Source organism: Chaetodon auriga, chromosome 2 (assembly GCF_051107435.1).
Source record: "Chaetodon auriga isolate fChaAug3 chromosome 2, fChaAug3.hap1, whole genome shotgun sequence".
Taxonomy (NCBI): Eukaryota; Metazoa; Chordata; class Actinopteri; order Chaetodontiformes; family Chaetodontidae; genus Chaetodon; species Chaetodon auriga.
Genome location: NC_135075.1, coordinates 21,292,852 through 21,315,352, shown reverse-complemented (window position 1 = coordinate 21,315,352; position 22,501 = coordinate 21,292,852). Strand labels below are relative to the sequence as shown.

Sequence of the window (22,501 nt, the reverse complement as noted above, 5' to 3'; positions counted from 1 at the left end):
ATTTCTTTTTGAAAGCTGTAAACATGGCCGGCACTTCAGACCTGCACACTGTTCTACTGATGTAACAGGAAGCAATGGGCTCATGGTGGGCAGGTGAAATAAAAGCTCTCCATTTAAAAAAAAAAAAAAAAAAAGCATCTGAAAGAATAAAAGGAGCCATCACACAATAGCGGAGATGACTAGCAAATGGAGTCTGCAGACTACAGAAGAATAATTAGACTATTTTCTGGACATGGCAGGATATGAATCTTTACTTCACAGTGCCTGCTGGTGAGAAGAGTTGAATTATTATCCTTCAGAGTTCGCCTAATGGACTGTAAGACAGGAATACAGACGACTGAGTCTAGATGAGGAGACTTAAGCTGCTTATACACTGGGAACCTGCAACAGTTCAGCTTAAATTATCTGGGAAAAATGAGAAGTTCACAGTAGTTCAAGAGTTCACACATAGGTCTTCTGCTGCATATGGAAAAAGTCTGTCTGTGGCTGCGTGACGCGCCTGTGTTGGATAGATTATGCAATATGAGCGGGAGACGGTATGTGGCTCGAGAGACAAGCTAATACAGGATATTAAAGGTACCCTGTGCCGTTGTTGACCTCTAATAGCTCTATGAAGCAGCGTTTTATGATCAGGGCCTTGTTTTGTGTTTATCATGCACACCTGTGAGCGCATGATGTGATGTGATTCACATTCCTGCTGCTGGTTTCATGCTGTTACAGCAATCGAAGCAGAGCATGAATGCACCTGCAAAGGAAATGAAGGAGAAAACGACAAGCAAACCAAACACGGATGGAAACAGTGCATGATTTGCAGATGTTTTCCGAGGAAGGAAATGCATTCAGAGCTGTAATGATTAGTTGATTGACTCATTAGTGAATCAACAGAATTGATATTTGATCAGACATTTGTTATTCCTCATTCTCTTCAGCTTCTCAGATGTGTGTATTTTCTTGTTTCCTTCGTCTTCTGTGAAAGTAATCTAAATTTCTTTTTGGTTTTTTTGGACTGTTAGTTGATTGAGGTCTAATGATCCATCAAGAAAATAATCACTGCAGTCCTAAATGCACTCGCACATACAACACACATGCAGTGCGTTGTGGTAACGCTGAATGTGAGGCTTGTTTACAAGAAAACTCCTCGGGATGCCTTTTTAATCTCTTTGCGTTGGCTCGGCTGCTCTACATCAAACCATCATGCAAGGAAACCGTCGCTCTCTGCATGCTTTGACTGGATATATCGCTGCTTTGCTCTCACCAGAGCTGTGGTAGGAAATTGGTGGTAATTTTACTAGTTGTGTCCTCAGCTTTAATATTGCTACAGAGCTTTACATAAAGAAGTGCAGCTCCTGTTTCCGTGTGAAGCAAACATGGAAATAAACCACTTAACAGGTAGAAGGTTCAAGTGGGAGCTGAGAACCACCAACACGTCACAATACTTGACAGGCTTGTCTGCAGAAGTGGTAACAGGGATGATGATTATCCGTTTGGCTGAAGTTCATTGAGTGCATTGAACTGATTCCGGCCTCATGTCGCGTTTGAAGTATATTTCTTTTAGGTTAAATGCGTCATGAAAAACAAGCGCTGCTGAAAATACAGGTTCAGTTTATTTTAAAGGCCGTCGTAGAAGACGTTCACCACAAGAAACTTCAGACTACATGAGCAAAGATAAACAAGCGGCTTACGAGGTGTACAGTAAGAGTGCTCTAAATCCTCCAGTTTACACACTGTCTGCTGGGTAATCTGAGGCTTCGGCCTCCCTCTGACCTGCTGCTGACTCTGTGCTGGACTTCTGCAGGGATGGAAAATGTTTCTGTTTGTGTGTATTAGTTGACAGCTTTGTGTGTTTGCCATGAAGAGAAGATTTGTTGGTATAACAGTTATTCAGTTAAGTAATGATTATTTAAATCTATACCACAACCCTGACTCCAAAACAGTTGGGACGCTGTTCTGTTTTATGTGTGTGTTACACGGCATTTTTGGAATTGGAGTCATAAACAAAGAAAAGCATACAGATCTTAACCCTTTCGTGTTTGGCTGTAATTTTAAGAGACATAAACTTGCAATATGCAACGGAAAGAAAGCGCCGCATTGGGCCTTGATGGCTGCTTTTTTGGATGCCTGCTTTGAAAAAATGGAAGTAAATAAAGCTTTATTTAAAACTCTCAGCTACAAAGTGCTGCACACACAAAAATACAAATAAACAAATGAGGTAAATTACAATATAAAACACAGCGCAATGAGAGACAGACCAGACAGGAAACACAGCAAAAAGTAAAGCCCGGAGTGGAGACGTGTAAAAAGGCCCGTCAATAAAAGTGCATTTTCAGAAGCCCTTTGTAAAAGACCAAAGATTCAGCCAATCTGATAGATGGTGAAGATGATTCCAGAGGGTTGGAGCTAAAACAGCAAAAGCACAATCACCTTTTTGTGATGCAGTTGGAGCGGGGATGGATGAAAGGCTGGGATTAGAGGATCGGAGTGGTGGAGAAGTGGAATACGGGACGAGGAGATCAGAAATGTAACCGGGGGCAAAAGTCATGCAGTACTGTGTTAGTAATCAACAGCATCTTGTAGTTTATTCTGACTTTGACAGGAAGTCAGTGGAGGGAAGCAAGAACAGGGAGATGTGGGACCTTCAGCTAGTTCTAGTTAATAATGTGTCACTAACTGTGAGAGACTGAGATTAAAGTGTGAATTAATAGTTGAAGATTTTTAGAAAACATCTGAATTTTGTGTCTATCTGTTGTTTAATTTTTTTCAGTTTACTCGTCGTTTATTCACATTTTTCCCATCTTGTGCGAGATGGACGGTTGCGAGACGAAAATGAATCAGTTCAGAGAAAAGAAAAGCATCCTCCGAATCCACTGTGAATGCACAAGAACCGCCTGAGCTTATAGAGTGTTTTTGTTTTTCAGCTTCACCTTTATTCACGCCGCACCAAGGACACAGCCGATAGATGTAACAGATTGATAGCATTTCTCTGCATGTCTCAATGTTTCAGACACAGCAGGCTGCTTTTGAGTCTGTCCATGTGGATTTTTAACATTTTTGCATATATTCATTTTGTTCTAATTCACTCGTGCAACTCCTTTCTCAATGTATCCCACTGAAACAGTTTTGTTCCTCCATCTCTCAGCTCCCATGTGACCAAAACGTCCTTTAAGTGAAGTTTGTCAGATGATTTCTGCTGGTGTGTTTGTGCCGCTGTGGGTGCAGCATCGGGTGATCGGTGACACCTGCATGTGTCCTTAACCAGGCCTGTCATGCACTGAGAGGCCTTGTGGGACTTGATGAAAAAGGAGTGCCAAAATGTATTGGCTCATTCAGGCTCTCTCAGTCAGGATGATGTATATTTAGCATTACTCTTCTGTGGCACTCCCCTCCGCTCGCTCAAAACAACAAGATGGAGAAGCGGGAGAAAAATAGAATCTTCACATAGTTTTTTTTTTTATAGAAACATGCTCCAACGAGCAAAGCGGAAAAATGTCTTGACGTCAAACAAGAGATTTTGTAGTGTCACGGCAGATTCTTGAAATAATAACGTGGAATTGATGAAAATCTGCCCCAAAAATGTGAGAAAATGAAACATGGAAAAAATGATTGGGGGAAAAAGTGTAGGCTTTGTTCTTTCTATCCTTTTAAAGAAGTTTGAAGTCTCATTTAAACAAAATAAAAGGTAAATTCAAACCACCATCTCGTTTGGACCTTTGCTTCCCCCCGTGTCTCACACCTTTCCTTCGGTCCAGCTTGGCGAAACACTGGTGCGGAGCTGACCCTGCTGTGTCAGGCGGGACGACGTACAGCCACGAATTAGGTTAACAGGAATTATAATGTGGACTTTGCATGACTGCAGGGCCAGCAGTGTTGTGTAGCAGTGATTAATATGTTGGTCACTTCCATGTTGGTCAGTGGGCCCTGCAGGATCAGTGCTGGCAGAGAAATATAGAGTTGCTGCAAGATTTGCTGGCTTAGCATTCACAAGCATCAAGTAAACGGCTTATGTGGACGTAAGCTAATGTAACTTTGATAAGATAAGACTTTATTGATCCCACACTGGGGAAGTTGGCGCCTATGAGTTGAGTTGAGCTGATTGCATCGTGTTTATCACTGTGGAATATTGAATTATGTTTGGGCACAAAACCTAAAGCTGCCTAAAAAGTGCCTCTTGGCTCGCTCCTGAATGCAGCTGGCCAGTTGTGGCATCCTGCAGCGCACCAACACCTCGCTTTTGTCGATGTGAGGCCTGCTGTCTACCACTGCCCTGGTTCATTACGACAGGGGAGACAATGACCCAGAATCAAGTTGACCTGAGTGCTTTAAATCAAGGCTACACTGGAGGAAATAAATTCTCTCCCCACCAGCACGCCCAGCGCCAACTAGGACAAGTAATCCAGACAGAATAAAACCGTCCTCTTAGAGGACGCCGAGGGAGAGAGGGATGGAGGAGTGACGACGTGATAGGCTAAGAAAGAAAGAGTGAGAGGAGCTGGATTATTTGCTGGGGTGGATGGAGGTAGAGAAGTGGTGCTCTGCTGCAATAACAACACGCTTTCTGACATAAGACAAGTTTTCTCAGGGGACACGGATCTGAGCAGCCCCATGGAAAGTAAATAACACAACTGTTAGCAGAGGATACACTTTCCATCCATTCTTCTACATGATATTTGCAGGGTTCTTTTATAGCATCCAGTTTATAAATCTGAGCACAGCTTCTCTGCCCAGTTTGCCCACCAGTAAATTTAATATGATCGTAAGTCTGTTGAATATCAAGACTGTACAAAGTATCACAGATGGCGCTGAATTTCCCAGTTTACTGACTGATAGTCCCAGATTAAAACCATCGTTTTGCCTATTTTAGTCTTTATTAGGTACTGCTTGTTCTTGAAGAACATGTGATGCAGTCGAAAGCTCCGGAACAAGTGTGTAAGTAGGCCTCGAGCGTCTTGAGTTGACAGTGAGTGAGTTGCGGTTTCCAACCTTTAAGCTCAAAGTGTCAGCAGACTGTTTTATTTGAGCATCTGCACTGATTAAGCAAACAGGACTACCATGTTAATTATTTAACTTTAAATGTGCTCGTTCGTGTACTTTGTTATTGTTGAACAAAGCCAGGCTAGCTGTTTCCCTCTTTTTCCAGTCTTTATGCTAAGCTAAGCTAAGCAGATGCTGCTAGCTGTAGCTTCATATCGACATGAAGGTGAGGTCGTCTAACTCCGCAACAACAATTTCAGATGATTCACAGGCCTGTTGATATAAAATGTGTTGTCATTGAGTATCTTTTGATATTCCTCTGACATTTTTCACCAAAGGCACCGGAGCGAAGTGCGAGACGTTTGTGGTGTTCCAGCCTCCGTCTCACAGGAGCCCAGGACCACCAAGAAGGCCACCTGTCGCCTCATTTGACTCAAAACATACATTACGGCGTCTTATTTAAAGATTTGAGTCTTTGACCAAGTGTGTGTGTGTGTGTGTGTGTGTGTGTGTGTGGAGTTCACTGAAGCCTGTTCTGTTTTCTGTTTATCTGTTTACACACAGCAGCAGCTGCTCCTCTGCTCTCCTCTGTTCCTTCTTACTCTCTTTGTGGAGAAAGGAAACTGTTGCTGAGGGGAGCCGAGGCAGACGTCCATAACAGCGTACGTCATAAAACACGGACAGCTTGGTTCGTACTGAAATCTCAACGTTTCCAAAGAGTTATTTTAATGAAATAAACATTTTCTCACATTCATGGCAGAATAGAAGATGAACGTGGTTTTAAACTGGAGAAATGAATTAAAACATTAAGGTGATTAGTTAAAACAAAGCAACATAATGCCTGATTAAAGGATTAACATATAGTAATTAGGGGGGGGGGGGGGCTACATATATAGCATCAGGACATTATGCAACACAATGTTTTCACATGGCGGACATTAGAGGAAATTTCTAATACTGAAATCTGATTACATAATTTCAAATACATGGGATGAGAATAAAACAGAACAAAAAAATCAGGATCTGATTGACTGAAGGGAAATGCAGCAGCACGTCTGCTCTGTGCAGGGAGGGTGTACAGTGACCCCCACTGCTTCAGGTGTAGTGTGTGTGCGTGTGTGCGTGTAGTGTGTGCGCGTGTGTCCTCCTGGCTCTCCAAACACAGAGCTGCGTTCTGTCAGTTTGACTTCAGTGGCTTCAGGTTGACATGGCCAGGGGTTGTGTTTCGGCTAATGGCCGCGGTTGTCACAAAGGTCAGATGTCAGACCTCAGCGTTCGCAGTCAAAGCCAACTGCTTCCTGTTTTAATGGCCGTGTGCCGGGTCGTTAGCCTTTTGTGCAGTGTTTCTTCAACACTGACTCAGGGCCTAAAATAATTGCTTGAGCATGATAATGAGGACTTTTGGGTAAAACTGAAGTTCAGAAATCTGAGTCGCTGTGTCTGTCTGTTCGTTAAAAGGTAATTAAGGGTTATTACAGCTTTTTTTTTTTTTTCAAAGTTTTAGCCGTCATTCCTGTCGGTGATGATAACATTGTACTCTCCAAGTCTGGGATCAGGGTGATATAAGTCCAAAAGTGCGAGAGGTGTGAGCAGTAACCCGCAGTTTATTTGCTCAGAGGAGAAAACCAAGAACACAACAGCAGCTCAGCAGTTTTCCTGCACAGCCAGAGATTATTGAAGCCGAGACAAGACGAAGGTGTTTATAGCTGTTCCGGCCGCAGCTGAAGGCGAGACGGGGTCATCTTTTGGAAATGTCAATCTTTCCAGGATGGTATTGACATGACAGGCAGAAATAGTTGTCAGAAGGATGAAAAGGAGAAGCTGAAACACGGAAACCAGGGATGTGGGATCGTCTGGGTCCCAGACGTCTTTAGCAACATTTCAGTTGTGCTCGCTTTCGGTTTTACCTCCAGATAAAGTAGTTTAGATCAGCCGTTCCCAGCCTTTTCTGCCTGAGCCTCATCAGATGAGCTCCGGTACCCGTTCATTGATACCGGGGTTTAGGGTTGGTGATTGGAGGGCTGTGGCAGAAGCTGTTCAGCGAGCTAACCCAGCAGCACAAAGAAGCCAGTAATGGAAGAGAGAGGCAGCGGTTAAAGCAGCGTCTAGAGGCAGAATATTTTCAGTATTTTCATTCAGTGAATTAAGGGTTTATTTTGTTTCTGTCGAGTTTGAATGAAGTGTGATTTTATGATGAGTTAAAAAGGCAGTTAAGCTCGTATTAGTTAGCAGTGGAGGATGGCACACACACACCTGCACGAATATATCGCCAATTGCTGGATGTTGGACTGATGGTGGCCGGTTGGAAAACTGTATCATATCACCCAAACATACCACGGTCTGATATTTTCATGTTGCATTAACTCCCTCATTGGTATCACAGCATACGGTCTTATTATTATCAGTTACAATGAATTCTCATGCATGACGTGTGTGAATCAGTGGTTTTAGATGATCTGTCCAAACTAACCTGTCTGATCATCAGATCTCTCTCCCTTCAAATTCTTAACAGTGTCATCTTTTGCTTGTTTTTTAATTGTGTTTCTAGATCTCTGTGATGACTTTTTGTTGGCCTACACTAGAAAATGAAGCCCCACGCTGTAATAAACCAGAGGTATCCTTTAAATGAAGAGCAGTGTTTGTTATCTCAGGTCTGTAGCTTCAGTGGAAGCACACAGAAAATAATGACATAAATCTGGTTAATGGTAAAAGTCACTGGCTTAGAAAATGAAGGAGTACAACACATTAAGATATTTGTGTGAGCTTTATGCACCTATTAGCATGTGATAAATGCCACACATTGTCGAGCCCGCTCTGGTATGCAAAGAGTGGGCCGTGCATTGATTTGTCTTCAAGTGTAATATGCCAGCCGAGACCGACATCTTCACCAGCTCTAGATGCAGTGTGCTGACACTTAGCGCTGCTGCTGACGTTACGGGTTTGATTTTGTGTCTGATGCCTTCAACGCTTGCGTAAGGCTCAATTGTGAAATCAGAACAGACCTTTGCTGTGCAGAAGCCTTTATGATTGAGCACAAATCACGAAATGAGAGGAAGTCATTTCATTTCATTCCTCCATTGCTCATTTTAAACATGAAAATTGAATTGAGCTCTCTCATTGCGAATTTTCCCACAAAATAATCCCTTCGTGCTCCTCCAGAAGTGGTGTAAAGAGTTAATGTAGATTGAAATGGAAGCTTTGCACAGCCACACAACACTCGATCTGTCATCTCACATCAGGACCTTGAAGAAATCCTGTGTTAAATTTCCCATTTTGTACCGTAATTAACAGTGAAATTGTCTTCTATCCTTCACAACCGTGACACCAAGTCAGTCCATTGATTAAGGACCTTGGAGTGAACAAGGTTCCTGCAAGAAGTGAAGTGCTTGTCTCTGTGCGTTGAATGATGGCGTGCGTCAGTGTGTACGACAGCTGTAACTCCTGCTACTATCTGGCTGAATGGTTTCGGTGGGCTTTAATCAGCTTGGCCCGCCTTTGGTATTAGTAGGTGATTAAACGAATTAGCGGGACCTGGAGACATAAGCGCTGGCCTGGAACACCGGGTCTTAGGGGCTGAAGGGGCCACAATGGGTCTGGATTGGGGGGGGGGGTGGGTCATGATTGTGATGGGAGGGGGCAGAGTGGAGAGACAAACTTTTATGTCCTTCAGCTGAGGCCACAGTTTCACAAGCAGGCATGCGTACACAGTGTACACACACACAGTTTCTCATGACACAGAGGGGTTAGTACAGCTCACATGAGTACACACACACACACACACACACACACACACACATAGATAAAATGTAGACACACACAAACGCTGTCACACACACTGGGCTATTGTGTGTGACAGTGCCGCCACTGTGTCTCCATGCAGAGCGTCCTGACACAGCACACACCTCCTCACTGCGAAATGTCATGCACTGTTACTGATTATTGGTGATGCACAGTGCAGCGAGTGTGTGTGTGTGTGTGTGTGTGTGTCATATTCTTGCAAGCAATGAACTGATTATGATGGAAAATGTATCAGTTTGATAAAAAAAAAAAAACGACCAAACTGTGGCCGTTTCATATCATAGTGAAGTGAAATTCTTTGTGGTTTCGTACTGTTAGTGGCATCAAACAAGACATTTTAATTTGTCTCACTGGGAGGTTTTTCACTGTCGGCTGACATTTTGAAGGTAAAGCGGTTAATTGATTAACAAAGAAAATAATTGGCAAACTGCTCGATGAAAATAGTCATTAGCTGGAGCCTTGGTGTACAGGGACCGTTCAGTGACTTCTTTTTAGGACTGCAACTGTCGATTATTTTAATGTTTTTGTTTTTTGACAAATAACTGAAATCAGTCATTAAATTAATTCATTAAAGTCAATTAACTCGTTGAATCAGCAAATCTATTAATCATTATATCCACCAGGCTGCAAACATCGTACTTTCGGTTGTGTGTGTGTGTGTGTGTGTGTGTGTGTGTGTGTGTGTGTTTGTGTGTGTGTGTGTGTGTGTGTGTGTTGCAGCAAAAGGCATTTCCGGCAATCAGCTGGGCTAAAAACAAGGTTAGCTGGTGTGTTGTGCTGCAGGAAGCACGTTGGCCTTTATTGTGGCTCAAAAAATGACATCTAAAGAAGAATTTGACCTCCTCATGAGCGTCTGCAGATTAATTCCATAACTGAAATGTTATGATCAATCTATCAAATGTCAGAAAAATAAAAAGTACCCATCACAGATCCTGAGGTGATGTTTTTAAATTGCTTCTTTTCTCCGACCAACAGTCCAAGATTATTAATAATACAGAAAGAAAAAGTAGAAAACCCACCATTGATTGATTTATTTACTTTTTGCGTCTTTTGCTGGAGAAATTATTCAAACGATCATCATTCAGTTTTCTGTCTCTCGACTCATCACTTCAGCTTTGTTCTGTTTTGCTGCAGCCTCTTTTCCCAGATGTGTTTGCCTCCCGCTCCCCGTCTTTGTCTTTGCCTGAGTACATTTTTGTCTTTGCATCTGCTTGTGCCCGGCACAGGCTGATAACAGCATTAGCTTGTCTCCTCGTAACAGCAGATGATGAACTGTGAGGGGGAGACGGTGAAAGTACAGCAGGATTCACATCCACTCTTCGTGGTTCAGACCTCCTTCTTCTTCTTTTGCTTCTCTGTTCTTTAATGGATCCTCATAAGCTTCCACAAAGCGGTTGCAAGTCTTGGTGGAGTCCTTAATGCAACGAAAAAGACAAATCGTGCCAAAACAGTAAGACCGAACAAAAATTACAAGACAATTATAAAGATCAGAAAACAAATGAATAATCCTCCATATAATGTAGTTAAATTTTGACCCTTCTGTGCCTCTGTTTTTACTTTTTTTTAATACTTGCTGGCTGTAATGACCTCATTTCCCTGGTGTGGGATCAGTAAAGTCTTAGCTTATCTTATAAAACAGCAAACAACAGAAAACTCATAATAGGAGCAAGAACTAAACTGTCAAAAATACTAAAAAATACCCCCAAAAAACAAACAGAAAGCACGTTGATTGACAGGGTCATTGCCTGGGTGGGCGGGGTCTTCTTATTTTGGAAGCTTGCTCTGACAGCCCATCACAGCTGAGAGGGCTGCCGTGAAGCTCTGCACCTCTTTGTCTGCGTCTTTGTCACACTGAAGTTAAACAGGTGAAGTAATCGCTCGTCAGGATGATCTGCAGGGTACCTGAGGAAAATTACCTTTATTGTTAAGAAAAGCGTATCTGTAATGGCTTATGGGGACATTTATGAAGACATTAGACATCCATAATGGGATTAAAGTGAGTGAATGGGAAGTCTTTAAAAAGATATGGTCATTTCAGGTAATCTTTTGTCAGCCGCTGAATAGAGAGGTGCCCGTGTTTCGCATGAGAACAAAATGTAAAACTTACTTCTATCCCGAAATCTTTTCTGTCAGCTCTGCATTGTACTCGACCACCGTCACTGTTTTTGTAGTCAGGCGGCGTCCATTCAAGCTGAACTGAAATCTATATTCTTCCCCTCTTAAAATAAAAGCGGAGAAAAAGGAGTGATGAGTAATGTTGAGCTTGCTTCTTCAAGATGTTTTCCTGAGGTGGTGAGAGGAAGTAGACGTGATAAGAGGGCCTTCTGGTGTTTGACCGCCGGGCCTCGTTTTCAGCTTCAAGCCCATTAGTTTTAATGTATTCTCGCAGCAGTCTCGTCTGCATTAGGACACTGATTCAGACAAAAGCATTAAACACCAGTGACTGACTTCTGCTCGAAAATTCAAATAGATTCAAAAGCAGCCTTAAATTCTAAGAAATTCATAGATAAGACTGCTTAGCTTGCATTGCCTTCATGCATGGGGAATTAACTTTCTGTTGACTTGTTCAACTCTTCATGAACCGTTCTCACAGAACCCACAATGAATGCACCGGGCGTGTTTGGGTCGAGGAGAGCTTTTCTTAAAATTAGAGAAAGTGCAGCCTTTTAATTACAGATAAAACATGCAGCTGGCTCCAGCCTGGGTTCTCCATTGAGTGGATTTCTGATACCGCTGCTACTTCTCTCTTAGCACTGATACTTATGCGGCTTTTATGTCTTCATCATGGTTTCAGGACGTATCCGTTCTCATAAACACGATAACTCCAGAACACCTTCAGAGAGTTTATTAAAATTTAGCACAAACGTTCGCTTGAACTCAAGGATGAACTGATTAGATTCTGGTGGTCAAAGGTCAAAGGTCACTGTGACCACACACAACGATTCACACAGTAATTATGACAAAATTTCACACGTATGTCTCACAGGAAGAAAAGGTCAAATGTTCTGCAGGAGCACTTCTCAGCACACGCGTTAACGTTTGGTCAGATACTGAATTGGCGACACGAAACTTGAAACTGTGCTGATTGTTTAGATCTTCTGTGCTGCCGAGTTGAAGATGGGTGTGAAGCATCCACGTTTTACAGTGTGTAACTTGTAGCGACATCCATGTTTGAGGCGTTGTAGTCACCACAGGCTCATTGGTTCTGCTGATGCCGAGCTTCAGGTGATTCTTGTTGCACCATGTGATGAAGCTCTCTGTCAGTCACCTGTCCTCCTCTGACAGCAGGAAATTATTCACTGGAATCATACATGTCAATATAGTGATAACTTCCATTTCACCAAAAAAAACACACTTTTGATTAGAGTCCTTAAAAATCTACAGTCTACAGTCTGGACAGATGTGAACTGCAGCTTGATTGATTGGTGGAGGCAAACAACCACGAGGCGTTAATGCTAGTTTTCACATTTTCATGCACTGAACGTAAAAGAGCTGACTAAGCAGCTCGGCCATTAGTGTCAAGACGCCTGCGGTTCCTGGTGGTAACAGCAAGTGCGGTTTAACACCACAACAAACGCGTATCTGTCGGTCAGAAACAAAGTGTGATCTGATTTCACGCTCCACACAGCAGCGGCGGGGCACAGTGAAGGGAGTCGGTCACGCTGGTGAGGAGGTGGAGGTGTGCAGGCTGCGCTCTTCATCTCACAGCATTTCTTTATCAACAGGATGCAAGTCTGTATTGAATGCTGTCAGATTAATGTAAAATCTGCAGCAGCACAAGATGAAACACGTCTCACTGTGTATTTCCACTCTTCCTTCTTGCCAACTGCGTGATGTGAATATGCAGCGAAATGCTTTACGTACAGCATGTGAGATAGTAGGACCCAAAAAAAGCCCTGCCAGTCAGATATTGTAAATCATTCAGCAGAATTCTCAAGCAAATAACATTAAAATGATGAATCTGATGTGAAAATCTGTAGTTTTCACTGTTAGAAGTGGTGGCGAGCGTCCCCCGTGCTCACGGCGCTCATTAAGCCCTCAATGACAAAATACGGTTTAAAATCCATCAGCGATGCGGCCTGTGACCAGGTGTCAAATATCACGCCAGCGTGCAGCTCTTTCAGCAGCTGTCAACAGCTGCACGTCATCAAATTCATCTCCATGACATCTGGACAGACCGCGTGCTGATAAAGATCCTGAAAAAGTGGCGTTGAGTTGAGATTGCTTTTGTGAAATTAAATGACAAATATTGTTGCCTCCATGCTGTTGAGAAACGTTCACAGACAGTCAGTGGTGCTCATAAGCAGATATCAGAAGTCTGTCACAGGTCATCGCTGCACATTCCTCGTCTACCTGCGCTTCTTGTCAACTCGTTTGACCCAGTGAAGATGCAGCAGCAGACATTGAGAAGCCTCCCACAAAGAAACGCCAAACCGAGTGCGAGCGGACGAAAAGACTTTCCTGTGAAAAGATGTGCTGAACTGTCCACATCCAGCAGATAAAACAGGTGCATTTTATACAGGCTCAAAGAATTTCAGTCATCCATTATTTGATAACATGAAAAGAGTGAAAGTGGCTTAAGCTTTTGCTAACAAACAAGCTGAACATGCTGTTCCTGTGTCTTCCTGTGCTGAGGATTTGGCTTTATTGAGGTTGCACGGTGTGCTCTTAATGAATTAAGAGCAAAGCTGTGATCCGCTGAATTATGAGGGCATCACAAAGGCCGAGCAGGAGGTTGTTTGCATTGTGTCTGTGTCCAACAACGGGGAGTTAACCTCACGGGTTTACTGCACGGGCCATAACTGCCACCATGCCCCGGCTCTCACCTGCGTACCTGACTTAAAAATAATCTGTGCGCTCCTGCATATACTGTAGGTGTAGGTGCAGGTGTGAGCGACAAAGACGTAGGGGAAAAGTTTGAGGCTAGAATGAGTGAAATGGGGCAATATTCTATCAGGACAGTTAATATTAATAAGAGGTTTAGATGAAGTCCTGCCAGTGGTGTATTACAGGATGTGCTGTCCTGTGCTGCCATCGTCTATACTGTACTTCTATAGTCTGTTGCCCTCTGTGCCAAATCGCCTTCATAATGATGATGGAAGGTCCAGGATGACCTCAATCCAGCTGGTTTGTGGAGATATTAGTGAATTAAAGCTGATGTCAGCACTGTAATTTTTAGGCCTTCATTGGAGCATTAATTTCCTGACTTGAGCGTTTTTAACACTGTTTCAGAGCCGAAATTGAACGTACCTCTACTTCTAATCTAACAACCCCTTTTAATCAAGTGAGGCCAGTAAGATGTCCACAGTTAAGAGCTGATTAGTTCACTTTTCTGTCTGTAAGAGCACATTGGGTTCCCATAAGGGTGGGAATTCATGAACACAAACAGCTGTGTTGTAGTTGTCAGAGATGACAAGCAGAAAATGGACCTGAATGCTCAGTAGCTGAGCCTTTGTACTGAACCGTCAGGCGGCCATGACAGGCAAAATGTCCAAACTACCTTCTTTTCTGCAGCTTCTCCACACAGTTAGTTCAATGAGATACAGTAAATGGCTCCAATTCACTGTTAAGACTTTTACCTTGGACAGCGTGGGCTGTTTTTAAAGCCTGATGTGTCTTTTAAAGTAAGCCTCTGCCTCTCATAGGGGCACCTTTATGTCCGTGTTCAGATAAAGTTTTTATAATAAAGTCTGTTACAGTTTGAGGCTGAGAGGTAAATGGAAAGCGTGCTTCAGAAAGATGCTGCGTGTGTCGTCTTTTCAGGCAAAGAAAGAGCATTTCCAGACCACTTATATTTTATTCAGGATTGTGAGTGGCACTTTTGTGATCTTGTAACCACAACAAAGCAGACGTTTAGAGTTACGCAGGCAGCTGGCCATTTATGAAAACAACAACCTGAATGAAAACAGACAGAACTGAAGGAAGAATTGTTAGTAATTGTTAGTCTGGGCTGCTCGTTTGCTTTGAGCATAAATATTGTTTACTGATAGCAGCAGCAGCAGCAGCAGCAGCTTGATGCGCGTTGTCTGACCTTCTTCTTCAAATAATTGCTGTAACATTTAGACTGTGCTTTTTCCATAAAAATGCGAAAAACAAAATGCGAGTGTGGTGCAACATTCTTATCTGCAGCCCGGGAGCTGATTGAGGTCAATCTGTGATTTGCTGCCTTGGCCCCGGGGACAGGCTGTGATATCACCAGAGGGTTTACAGTTGCCCACAGCTCCCCTCGTTTTACATATCTTCAAACAGTTCGCCTTCGCCTCCTGCGAGGGCGACACATCAAGCACGCAGAGTGTTTGCATTGTCTGTTTTTCATGCACTGCTGAAAATGTGCAAGGCAATCTCCCCTTGGGGCTACAGATGATTTATTCTCTTCTATCTTCGCTTGTTTCAAAGATGCCAAAGGCTGTGCTAATGTCGCGCTCACCTGTAGTCAGTGAGGCGGCGTGTCAGCATGAGGGCTGCACCCTTAAATTTCACGATTTGCCTCAACTGTCAGAGAGCTGTCAGTCGATATTACTTGAATAGTCAAGTAGAAGCTTCTTTGTGAATATCCTCCTGTGTCATCGCCCTCAGAATGAAGCGGAAGCTGGCAGCATGGGGTCAGCAGTGGAATTGCTGCGTGTTTGCTCAGACACTGGTTTCCCATCAAGAGGGCGACGTTGCCCTGCAGCCTGTCGTCCTCTTCGCTCGTGTGGTTTTGGGGCGTTCAGGTGCTCGTGGGAAGGCAGCGGATTGGTAATATGTGGTGTTCCTGGAAAAATATCATGCACGCTTGGCGGAGTCCTCTCCCCTCTGTGATTTTTATTTTCCATTAGCGAGCAATAATCGAGCAGTTAATCAGAAAGCTGAAATAAGAAGGATGGCAAAGACGGCTCAACAACGGAGAGGACCTGGATGCTGCTGGATGAGAATATTATAATGATCAAGCCGAGGGCTCTTTAGCAAAAAAATAAATCAGGTTTAATCTAATGGAAAAGTAATGTTATCTAAATCCCTGCATCAAATCAAATCTGTTTTCATTAAGATGACTCAGAGAGATCAACCAATAATATTCACAGCAGCTAACGGTGAGACCGAGTCTGCAGTTCATGTTTGTATTGATTCTGAAACGTCAACACAAACAGCCCCAAACCCCAAAATAATCAATTAATTATAAGAACAACAAAAAAAAAAGAACTAAATTCACACACTTGAGAAGCTCAAATCATCAAATGTTTGTCATTTTTGCTCCAATAATGACCAAGACAATGAATATTTTTTGGATGAATCAACTAATCGTTTCTGCTCTATTTACATACACGTTCTTTTCCTGTTAGCACTCAGGAACATGCGATTTAAAGGCGACTCAGGTGAGCATATCAGCATCAGCTCAGGGTTTCTTTCATCAGGATTTCAACAGCTGCACAGTCGGACTGATTTTAGTAGCTCTCTCTGTAAAAGTGAGGGACAGAGGTGGGATGTTGAAAAGTGTGGGGGGCTTGTCCTCATTATTCCCAGTGGAAATCACGCCTTTGCTTGTTATCTGTGTGCAGTATGTGTAAACTTTCACAGGGACGCAGAAGGGGAACACAAGAAAAGGTTATCTGTGTGACGCCTTTCAACAGCGAGCCAGTTAGAAGTGCTTTTCATAAGACATGAAAGGACGTTAATGAAATGATGGTCACCAGCTGCTGATCGGTGCAGAAGCTGCAAGTTTGGGTGGGTGTCACTAGTTGCTTTTTTGCCTCTGGCTATATTTTTATTCTGTGTGTGTGTGTGTGTGAGAGAGAGAGTGAGTAATTTCATTACCTCTGCTCTGATTCCCCTGATTTGATCAGCAGTAGCTCCTGGGTTTCATATTCCCGGCACTAATGCCATTGACCATCAAAGACAGCTAAAGAAAACACTGGACGTTCGCTGTTTGTCACGCAGTCACACATCCTGTCCGGATTTAATTCACTTTGCCGGCTACACTCAGGTCACATCACACACACACACACATGCGCGCACACACACACAAAGACAGGTGTCTGCAATCATCCACCGTGCACCAGAGGAAACTTTTATTTAGTCTGCATGTTGTAAATGAAAGCGTTGGATGTGAAATGTTTTACAGATGGCAGCAGTTCAGTTGAGCGTGTGCTGAACTTTGCCTTTCTTTGTGATACTGGTTAAAATTTTAATCATCCCAGTGGAAGAATTTGGAGATACTGTATATGTTACTTTATACTTCTACTCCTACTAGTTAAATTATTAAAATAAAATACAAATCAAGTAATAAATTGTGGTAGCTTTTTAAAGGTTAGCTTGTCCAGCAGTATATAAAGTGATTCAAATTAGCCACTCCTTTACCAGCAGCAACATCAAAGTTGATGCATTCATGTATGATTAATATAATAATCCAGTCATGGAATATTTATGATTCTACATTATAAGTACTTTTACTTTCAGCACTTATTTGTAATACATTGTTGGACAATTACTCTCTAACTTGACGCTTATTTATTTACTGACACTTTGTCCTCGCAGTGTGCTGTGTAACATCGTCATTAATCTGCAGTGATGTGGGTGATAACACACTCGGACGTGTCCTTGTTTACAAAAATAAGGGACAAAGTGGAGACGGCATTCGGCACGACCTCAGAGAGAATGACCACACATGCACTGTACCACGGCCGCTGGTTAAACTCAGTTCTTTTTGGATAATTTTATGTAATCGAAAATGTTTTTTTCCGTAAGCAGTGTGTCAGTCGTGTGTGTTCGACTCTGTGAAGCCTTTAATTTTTCATCAGTTCCCTCACTTAAGTCTCACCTCCTATAAAACACAGAAGGGCGGCTCACTTTTTGGCTGCAGTTCAGCCGAGCGGGCCTTAATTTCACTGATAAAACGAGGCAGTAAAAACTTTACAGTTTACTATGAACAACATTTGCTTAGTTGTAAAGTATAATATGAGCAAAACAAGTAGGGCTGCAGTTTGTTAAAAAGATTAAAGAAGACAAATATCACAGATGCACACGAGGTTCATAACCTTTATCTATATTTTGCACATCATCCGAGCTTTCTCCTCATTACACAGCTTGGTGTGTTTCCTGTTTTAGCTCTGACGGTGCGTTAAGATGAGCTGAAGGGTCCGTTTCATGTCATTACTTGAATGGATGTGCTTCTCTTAGGAGGAACAGTGTGTCTGGAACAGGTGATACTGACAGAACAAACAATATCCCAACATTTACCACCTCAGGTCGTACTATCACTGCTATGAGGATACGTGCTGATGCTTTCTGATTATATTGCAAGAAATTTAGAGGAAGTATCGTTATTATTACCTCTGGTGTGATGACCGTACAGAGAGATGCATTTATTTCATACTGCATTTCTTGATGGACAGTCTGATGAATTGTTTGTTTTGTCTTAATAAATTTGATATTATTATCTTCTCTTTCTTGGTGATTTTACATAAAAAAAATCCCTGAATCATATTAACAAATGCATAGATTCCAAATACCTAATGTGGTCCACTTGGGATCAATATAATCACATCAAATACACAGATAAAGCTGGAAAATGATTAAGTCCATACATAGAAATGAAGAACACAATCCAAAGAAAAAATGACATGTTGACCTCAGATGTTAAGCTTTGTTAATGACAGGCTTTTACAGACAGTGATCCACATTACGCTGCACATCACACACTGATGTCTTACCTTTTCCATCACAAACAGTAGCAGCAGCTTTCGAGCTTCTTCTGCTGCTACACATTTTCTTGTCACACCAAAAAATCTGTAATTTTTACAGACCGTCATGCAAACCAGCAAATTAAGCCATGCCTAGAGACTGCTGAGCGCTCAGCATTTCTGCGCCTGCCGTCTGTCTTCCTTAAAAGGCGGAAAAAATTGCTGACAGCTTTACTTGAACTTCCTCCAGCATAGTTTGACACCCCGCTGATAATCCTCTTGTGAGCGACCTTCGGATTCTGACCCGTGTTTTTACGAATCATTTGCTGTAAACCGGTTTGCTTTGTTAAAGGCATTTCCAGCTCGTGCCTCTTTCACACAAGCTCTCACAGGCTCAGTCTCTGCTTGTGGTTTGGTCAACAGGTTAGAAGAGAGACTCGCGTCTCTGAGCTGGAAATTTTTACACATCTAAAGGTGTTAACAGTGTGGCAAGGTCGAGCTCGGAGTTTCGTTTGTGCCTTTTTGAGTTACTGCATGGATGATTTTGTTTCGAAGCACTTTTTTCTGATGTTTTTATGTAAAGCACTTTGACGCTGGCGTAGAAATAATAATACAATTTGAAGTGAATTCACTTGGCTGCCAACTGCAATGGACACATTCTGTTCACTTACACACACACCCACACACACACACACACGCACACATGTACTGGTAAACTGAGGACTGATGCTGTAGGAAGTGATTGCACTGCTTGTTTCCTGTCCATGTTTTTAGCAGTTAGGTAGATGCTGTAGAGCTGCAAAGGAAATGTAGTTTAACGCTGGCGGCGGACTCATTACTTGCTGTCGTTGCATTGTGGAGCATTTCATCAGGCGATGCTGCCGGACTGCAGCGTTTCATGATTGAAGGGCTGCAGACATGATGAAATATTAATCAGCGTTTATGAAATAGTAAGTAAGAACACGTTTCATACATAAATCATGCATATTTAGTTTTTTAAAGTTTTGGAAATCAAATGTAGTGTAGTTTGTTTTGGTACGTGTTTGCAGGCTGGGTGACTGGGACGGGCTGGACGTTTATCAGGAGAGCGTTTTCTGGCTGCGGTAATAAAATGTCCGCACATTGTTATGAGTGCTGTTCAAAGGAAGTGGTCTGAATAAGCTCAATCACTGTGTAGATTTTCATCCCACTGTATGTTTGTATTTAGTCTGTATTTACTGCGCTCAAAGTTAGTTTCCCCCTCTGGACGGTTATTTGTACAGTTTTCCATCAAGTCAGTGAACACACAGTGTGCTGCTTTAAAGCTCTAAAAACAAAAAGAAGCTACAGTTGTTGGAAAAAAGAGACTTTTGTTCATGTTTGCAGCCAGTAGAGCTACATCAAGGTAATGATGGCATCAAAACCCCCCGCTTCAGCTCGCTGCCCGGGTACTTTTTTCTTTATCAGTTTCTCATCGCGCTGGCGTCTTTTTGTAGCGTTCAGGAAGCGGTTAACCTTGATGGAGGATAGTAGCGAGGTCTGTAACGGCTCACGAAGCAAATGGAAATTGAGACTGGAGCCCATTGCTCAGTCATTTAGATAACAACAGAGAAATTGGCCTCCATTCTCACAGACGTACATTTGTCCATTTTCCTCAACCCTTGAAGGCATCGTATCATCTTGATGGAGTGTTTACTGTATCATGCTAATGGAAATGAAGCCAATATGAGAATAACATATTGCTTTCATCTTTGTTTCACCTTGATGTGAGATATGATTTTATTTACATCATGTGGTGTCAGACACAGGCTACAGACGGCCAATGGAAACAGGCGACGTTCAGCATTTTCTGGCGCACTACTTTAAGCTTGGTTTCTCCAACTAGGCCACTAAAATGCATCTCTGTGCACTTTGCTGTGGTGCATCAGACCAATGCTCACTTTGAAATGTCATTGTTTCCTCAGTGCATTAACTCGAAGTCTTACACTGCAACTACTTCCACATTTTATTGCTAATGTATTTATTTCTAGGAAGTGAAAGTTTATGTTCTTCTGAACTCTCTCTCTCCGTCTCCTCACTCAGGACGTTTACTCCTGCTGAAAGGATGATGTTGACGATAATGGGAGGCGGCCACGGCCGAAGGTGCAGCCCTCGCTAGAATCGCACTTTCTCCCTCAACTTCACCCCTGCACCGTCATTCGCTTCCGCCGCCCCTCCCCCCGCCGTCATGGCCAACCACCTGGAGCTGATCCAGGAGCTGCAGCAGCTGGACAAGGTGCCCAGCCTGGAGAGGCTGCGGGCGGCCCAGAAGCGGCGTACCCAGCAGCTGAAGAGATGGGCTGTGTACGAGAAGGAGATGCAAAACAAGAAGCGAAAGGCTGACAAGAAGGGTCGCAACGCCAACAACCTGCAGCAGGAGCCCAAGAGGCATGTGTCGTTCGCTGCCAGCGTGGCACTTCTGGAGGCGTCGGCCAGGAACGACCCGGATGAAGGTAGGGGACGGGGCAGTAAAGAATATTTATGATGTGTGCAAATTAGAAAGTAGAAGTGTGGATTTATGGGGAGTGAAAATAATGGCCCAAACTATATGAGCGCTCTTAACACATGTTACTAGTGGACACACAAAATGCAACCACTGTAGACTTATTCTCCTTGTAACAAGGCAACGCTCTAAAAAAAATGTGCCAGGGCTTCTTTCATAAGCTCAGAGTCCGGCCCCGCACAAAGCTCAGTGACGCCACATTTGAATAATTACTCTAATTTCAGCCTCACCTCACTACTTTAGCTGGATATCAAAATGCCAAGGTCAGGAAAACCATTAGCTGGGCCTGCCCACTTAAACTGCCAGTGGAACTCAGTCCGTTCGAGCTGAATTTGTTCTGCTAGGAGGCTGTTTTATCATTGGGAAATAATGGAGTTGTCACACTGAGATGAAACTCTGCCAGTCTTTTAATTAAAATTTCTACGGATGGTGCCCCCCTATTTGGAGATAATAATTGTTTTCCACCAGTACAAACAGTCCCACGATGCTGTGGCAGTGCTAACAGTGTGTCAGCGATGCAGGAATGATAACAGGCTGCTTATCATGTAGATATGACATCTACTTTAACTTCACTTTAACTCAAAATTAGATTGAACTCTTTTTATCATAACAAATACAGCCTGTGGCGGTGCTACTGTACATTCTGTGCTTGTGTAAGCTGTCTTTGCAGATATGGAGACGGCCGCGAGGCTGACGTATTTCCACAATAGCAGCTCTGCACTGTGTCTGCACACATGCACGTGCACACATATGCACATGCACATGGGCTGTGAACTGGCATGCACGAGCTTCAGCTGGTCGGTGGAAGTCTTGGGGTGCGTGTTGTCTGGATGGGCTGTGGATTTCACCATCATGTCTAAAGTAAATCAAGATTTGATAAAACCAGCAGGTGAAAAATGGAAATCACCTTATTGGGTGAAATGGGAAAACTCTTTCTCTAAACTGAAAAAAAAAACCCAACCCAGTGCTGTTGCTGTTTTTGCTGATTCTGCTGCGGCTGCTGCTTCATTACACACAGATAGAAGTGTTGTTGTGGGAAAGATTTGAAAAACGGTTTGAACAGCATTAAAAGGTTTTCGTCGTGCGGTGTGTAATTCCCAGAAAATCTGCTGAGCCACTTAGACTTCGAACCAGGATGTTGTGGCTGTTAGTGACTCGTGTCATTCTGCCGAGCGGTTGTGGCAAAAACATGCAACATCTACTCATTTACTGTCAGTTCCAGGAAACGTGTATTTAACAACGCTGTACGCTCGCATTCAAGGATGATCTGATAAAATATGTCAACAGCAGCTTACGAGAATTGTTAGCAGTACATTCTGCGTATTTGAGTTAAACACGTATAGTTTAATTAGATGTCCAACGCTTCTTTTGCTGTCTTTTGTGTGCTGTTTATTCAGTTTTGAGAGAACAGACAAATCACAGGAAGCAATAGGCTGAGCTCTGCTGAGTCACTAGTTTTTCTTACATAAAGAAACAATTCTTTGTACAACCTTTGAATGCCATCTGGCCGACTTGTCAAATGAAAGTAATTTTTATGATTTAAGCGGGTACCTCAGCT

At 42.9% G+C, this 22,501-nt stretch overlaps 1 protein-coding gene across 2 annotated transcripts in view; it reads left to right on the top strand.

Moving 5' to 3' along the window:
- ppp1r16b (protein phosphatase 1, regulatory subunit 16B) overlaps nucleotides 1–22,501 on the top strand; it is an 86,064-nt gene that overhangs the window by 9,060 nt on the left and 54,503 nt on the right. For both annotated transcript variants that reach the window (XM_076740496.1, XM_076740487.1), the window contains exon 2: nucleotides 20,484–20,893. In XM_076740496.1, coding sequence (XP_076596611.1) covers nucleotides 20,629–20,893 — 265 coding nt within the window. In that variant the 5' untranslated portion in view covers nucleotides 20,484–20,628. The remainder of the gene's footprint in view (nucleotides 1–20,483; nucleotides 20,894–22,501) is intronic.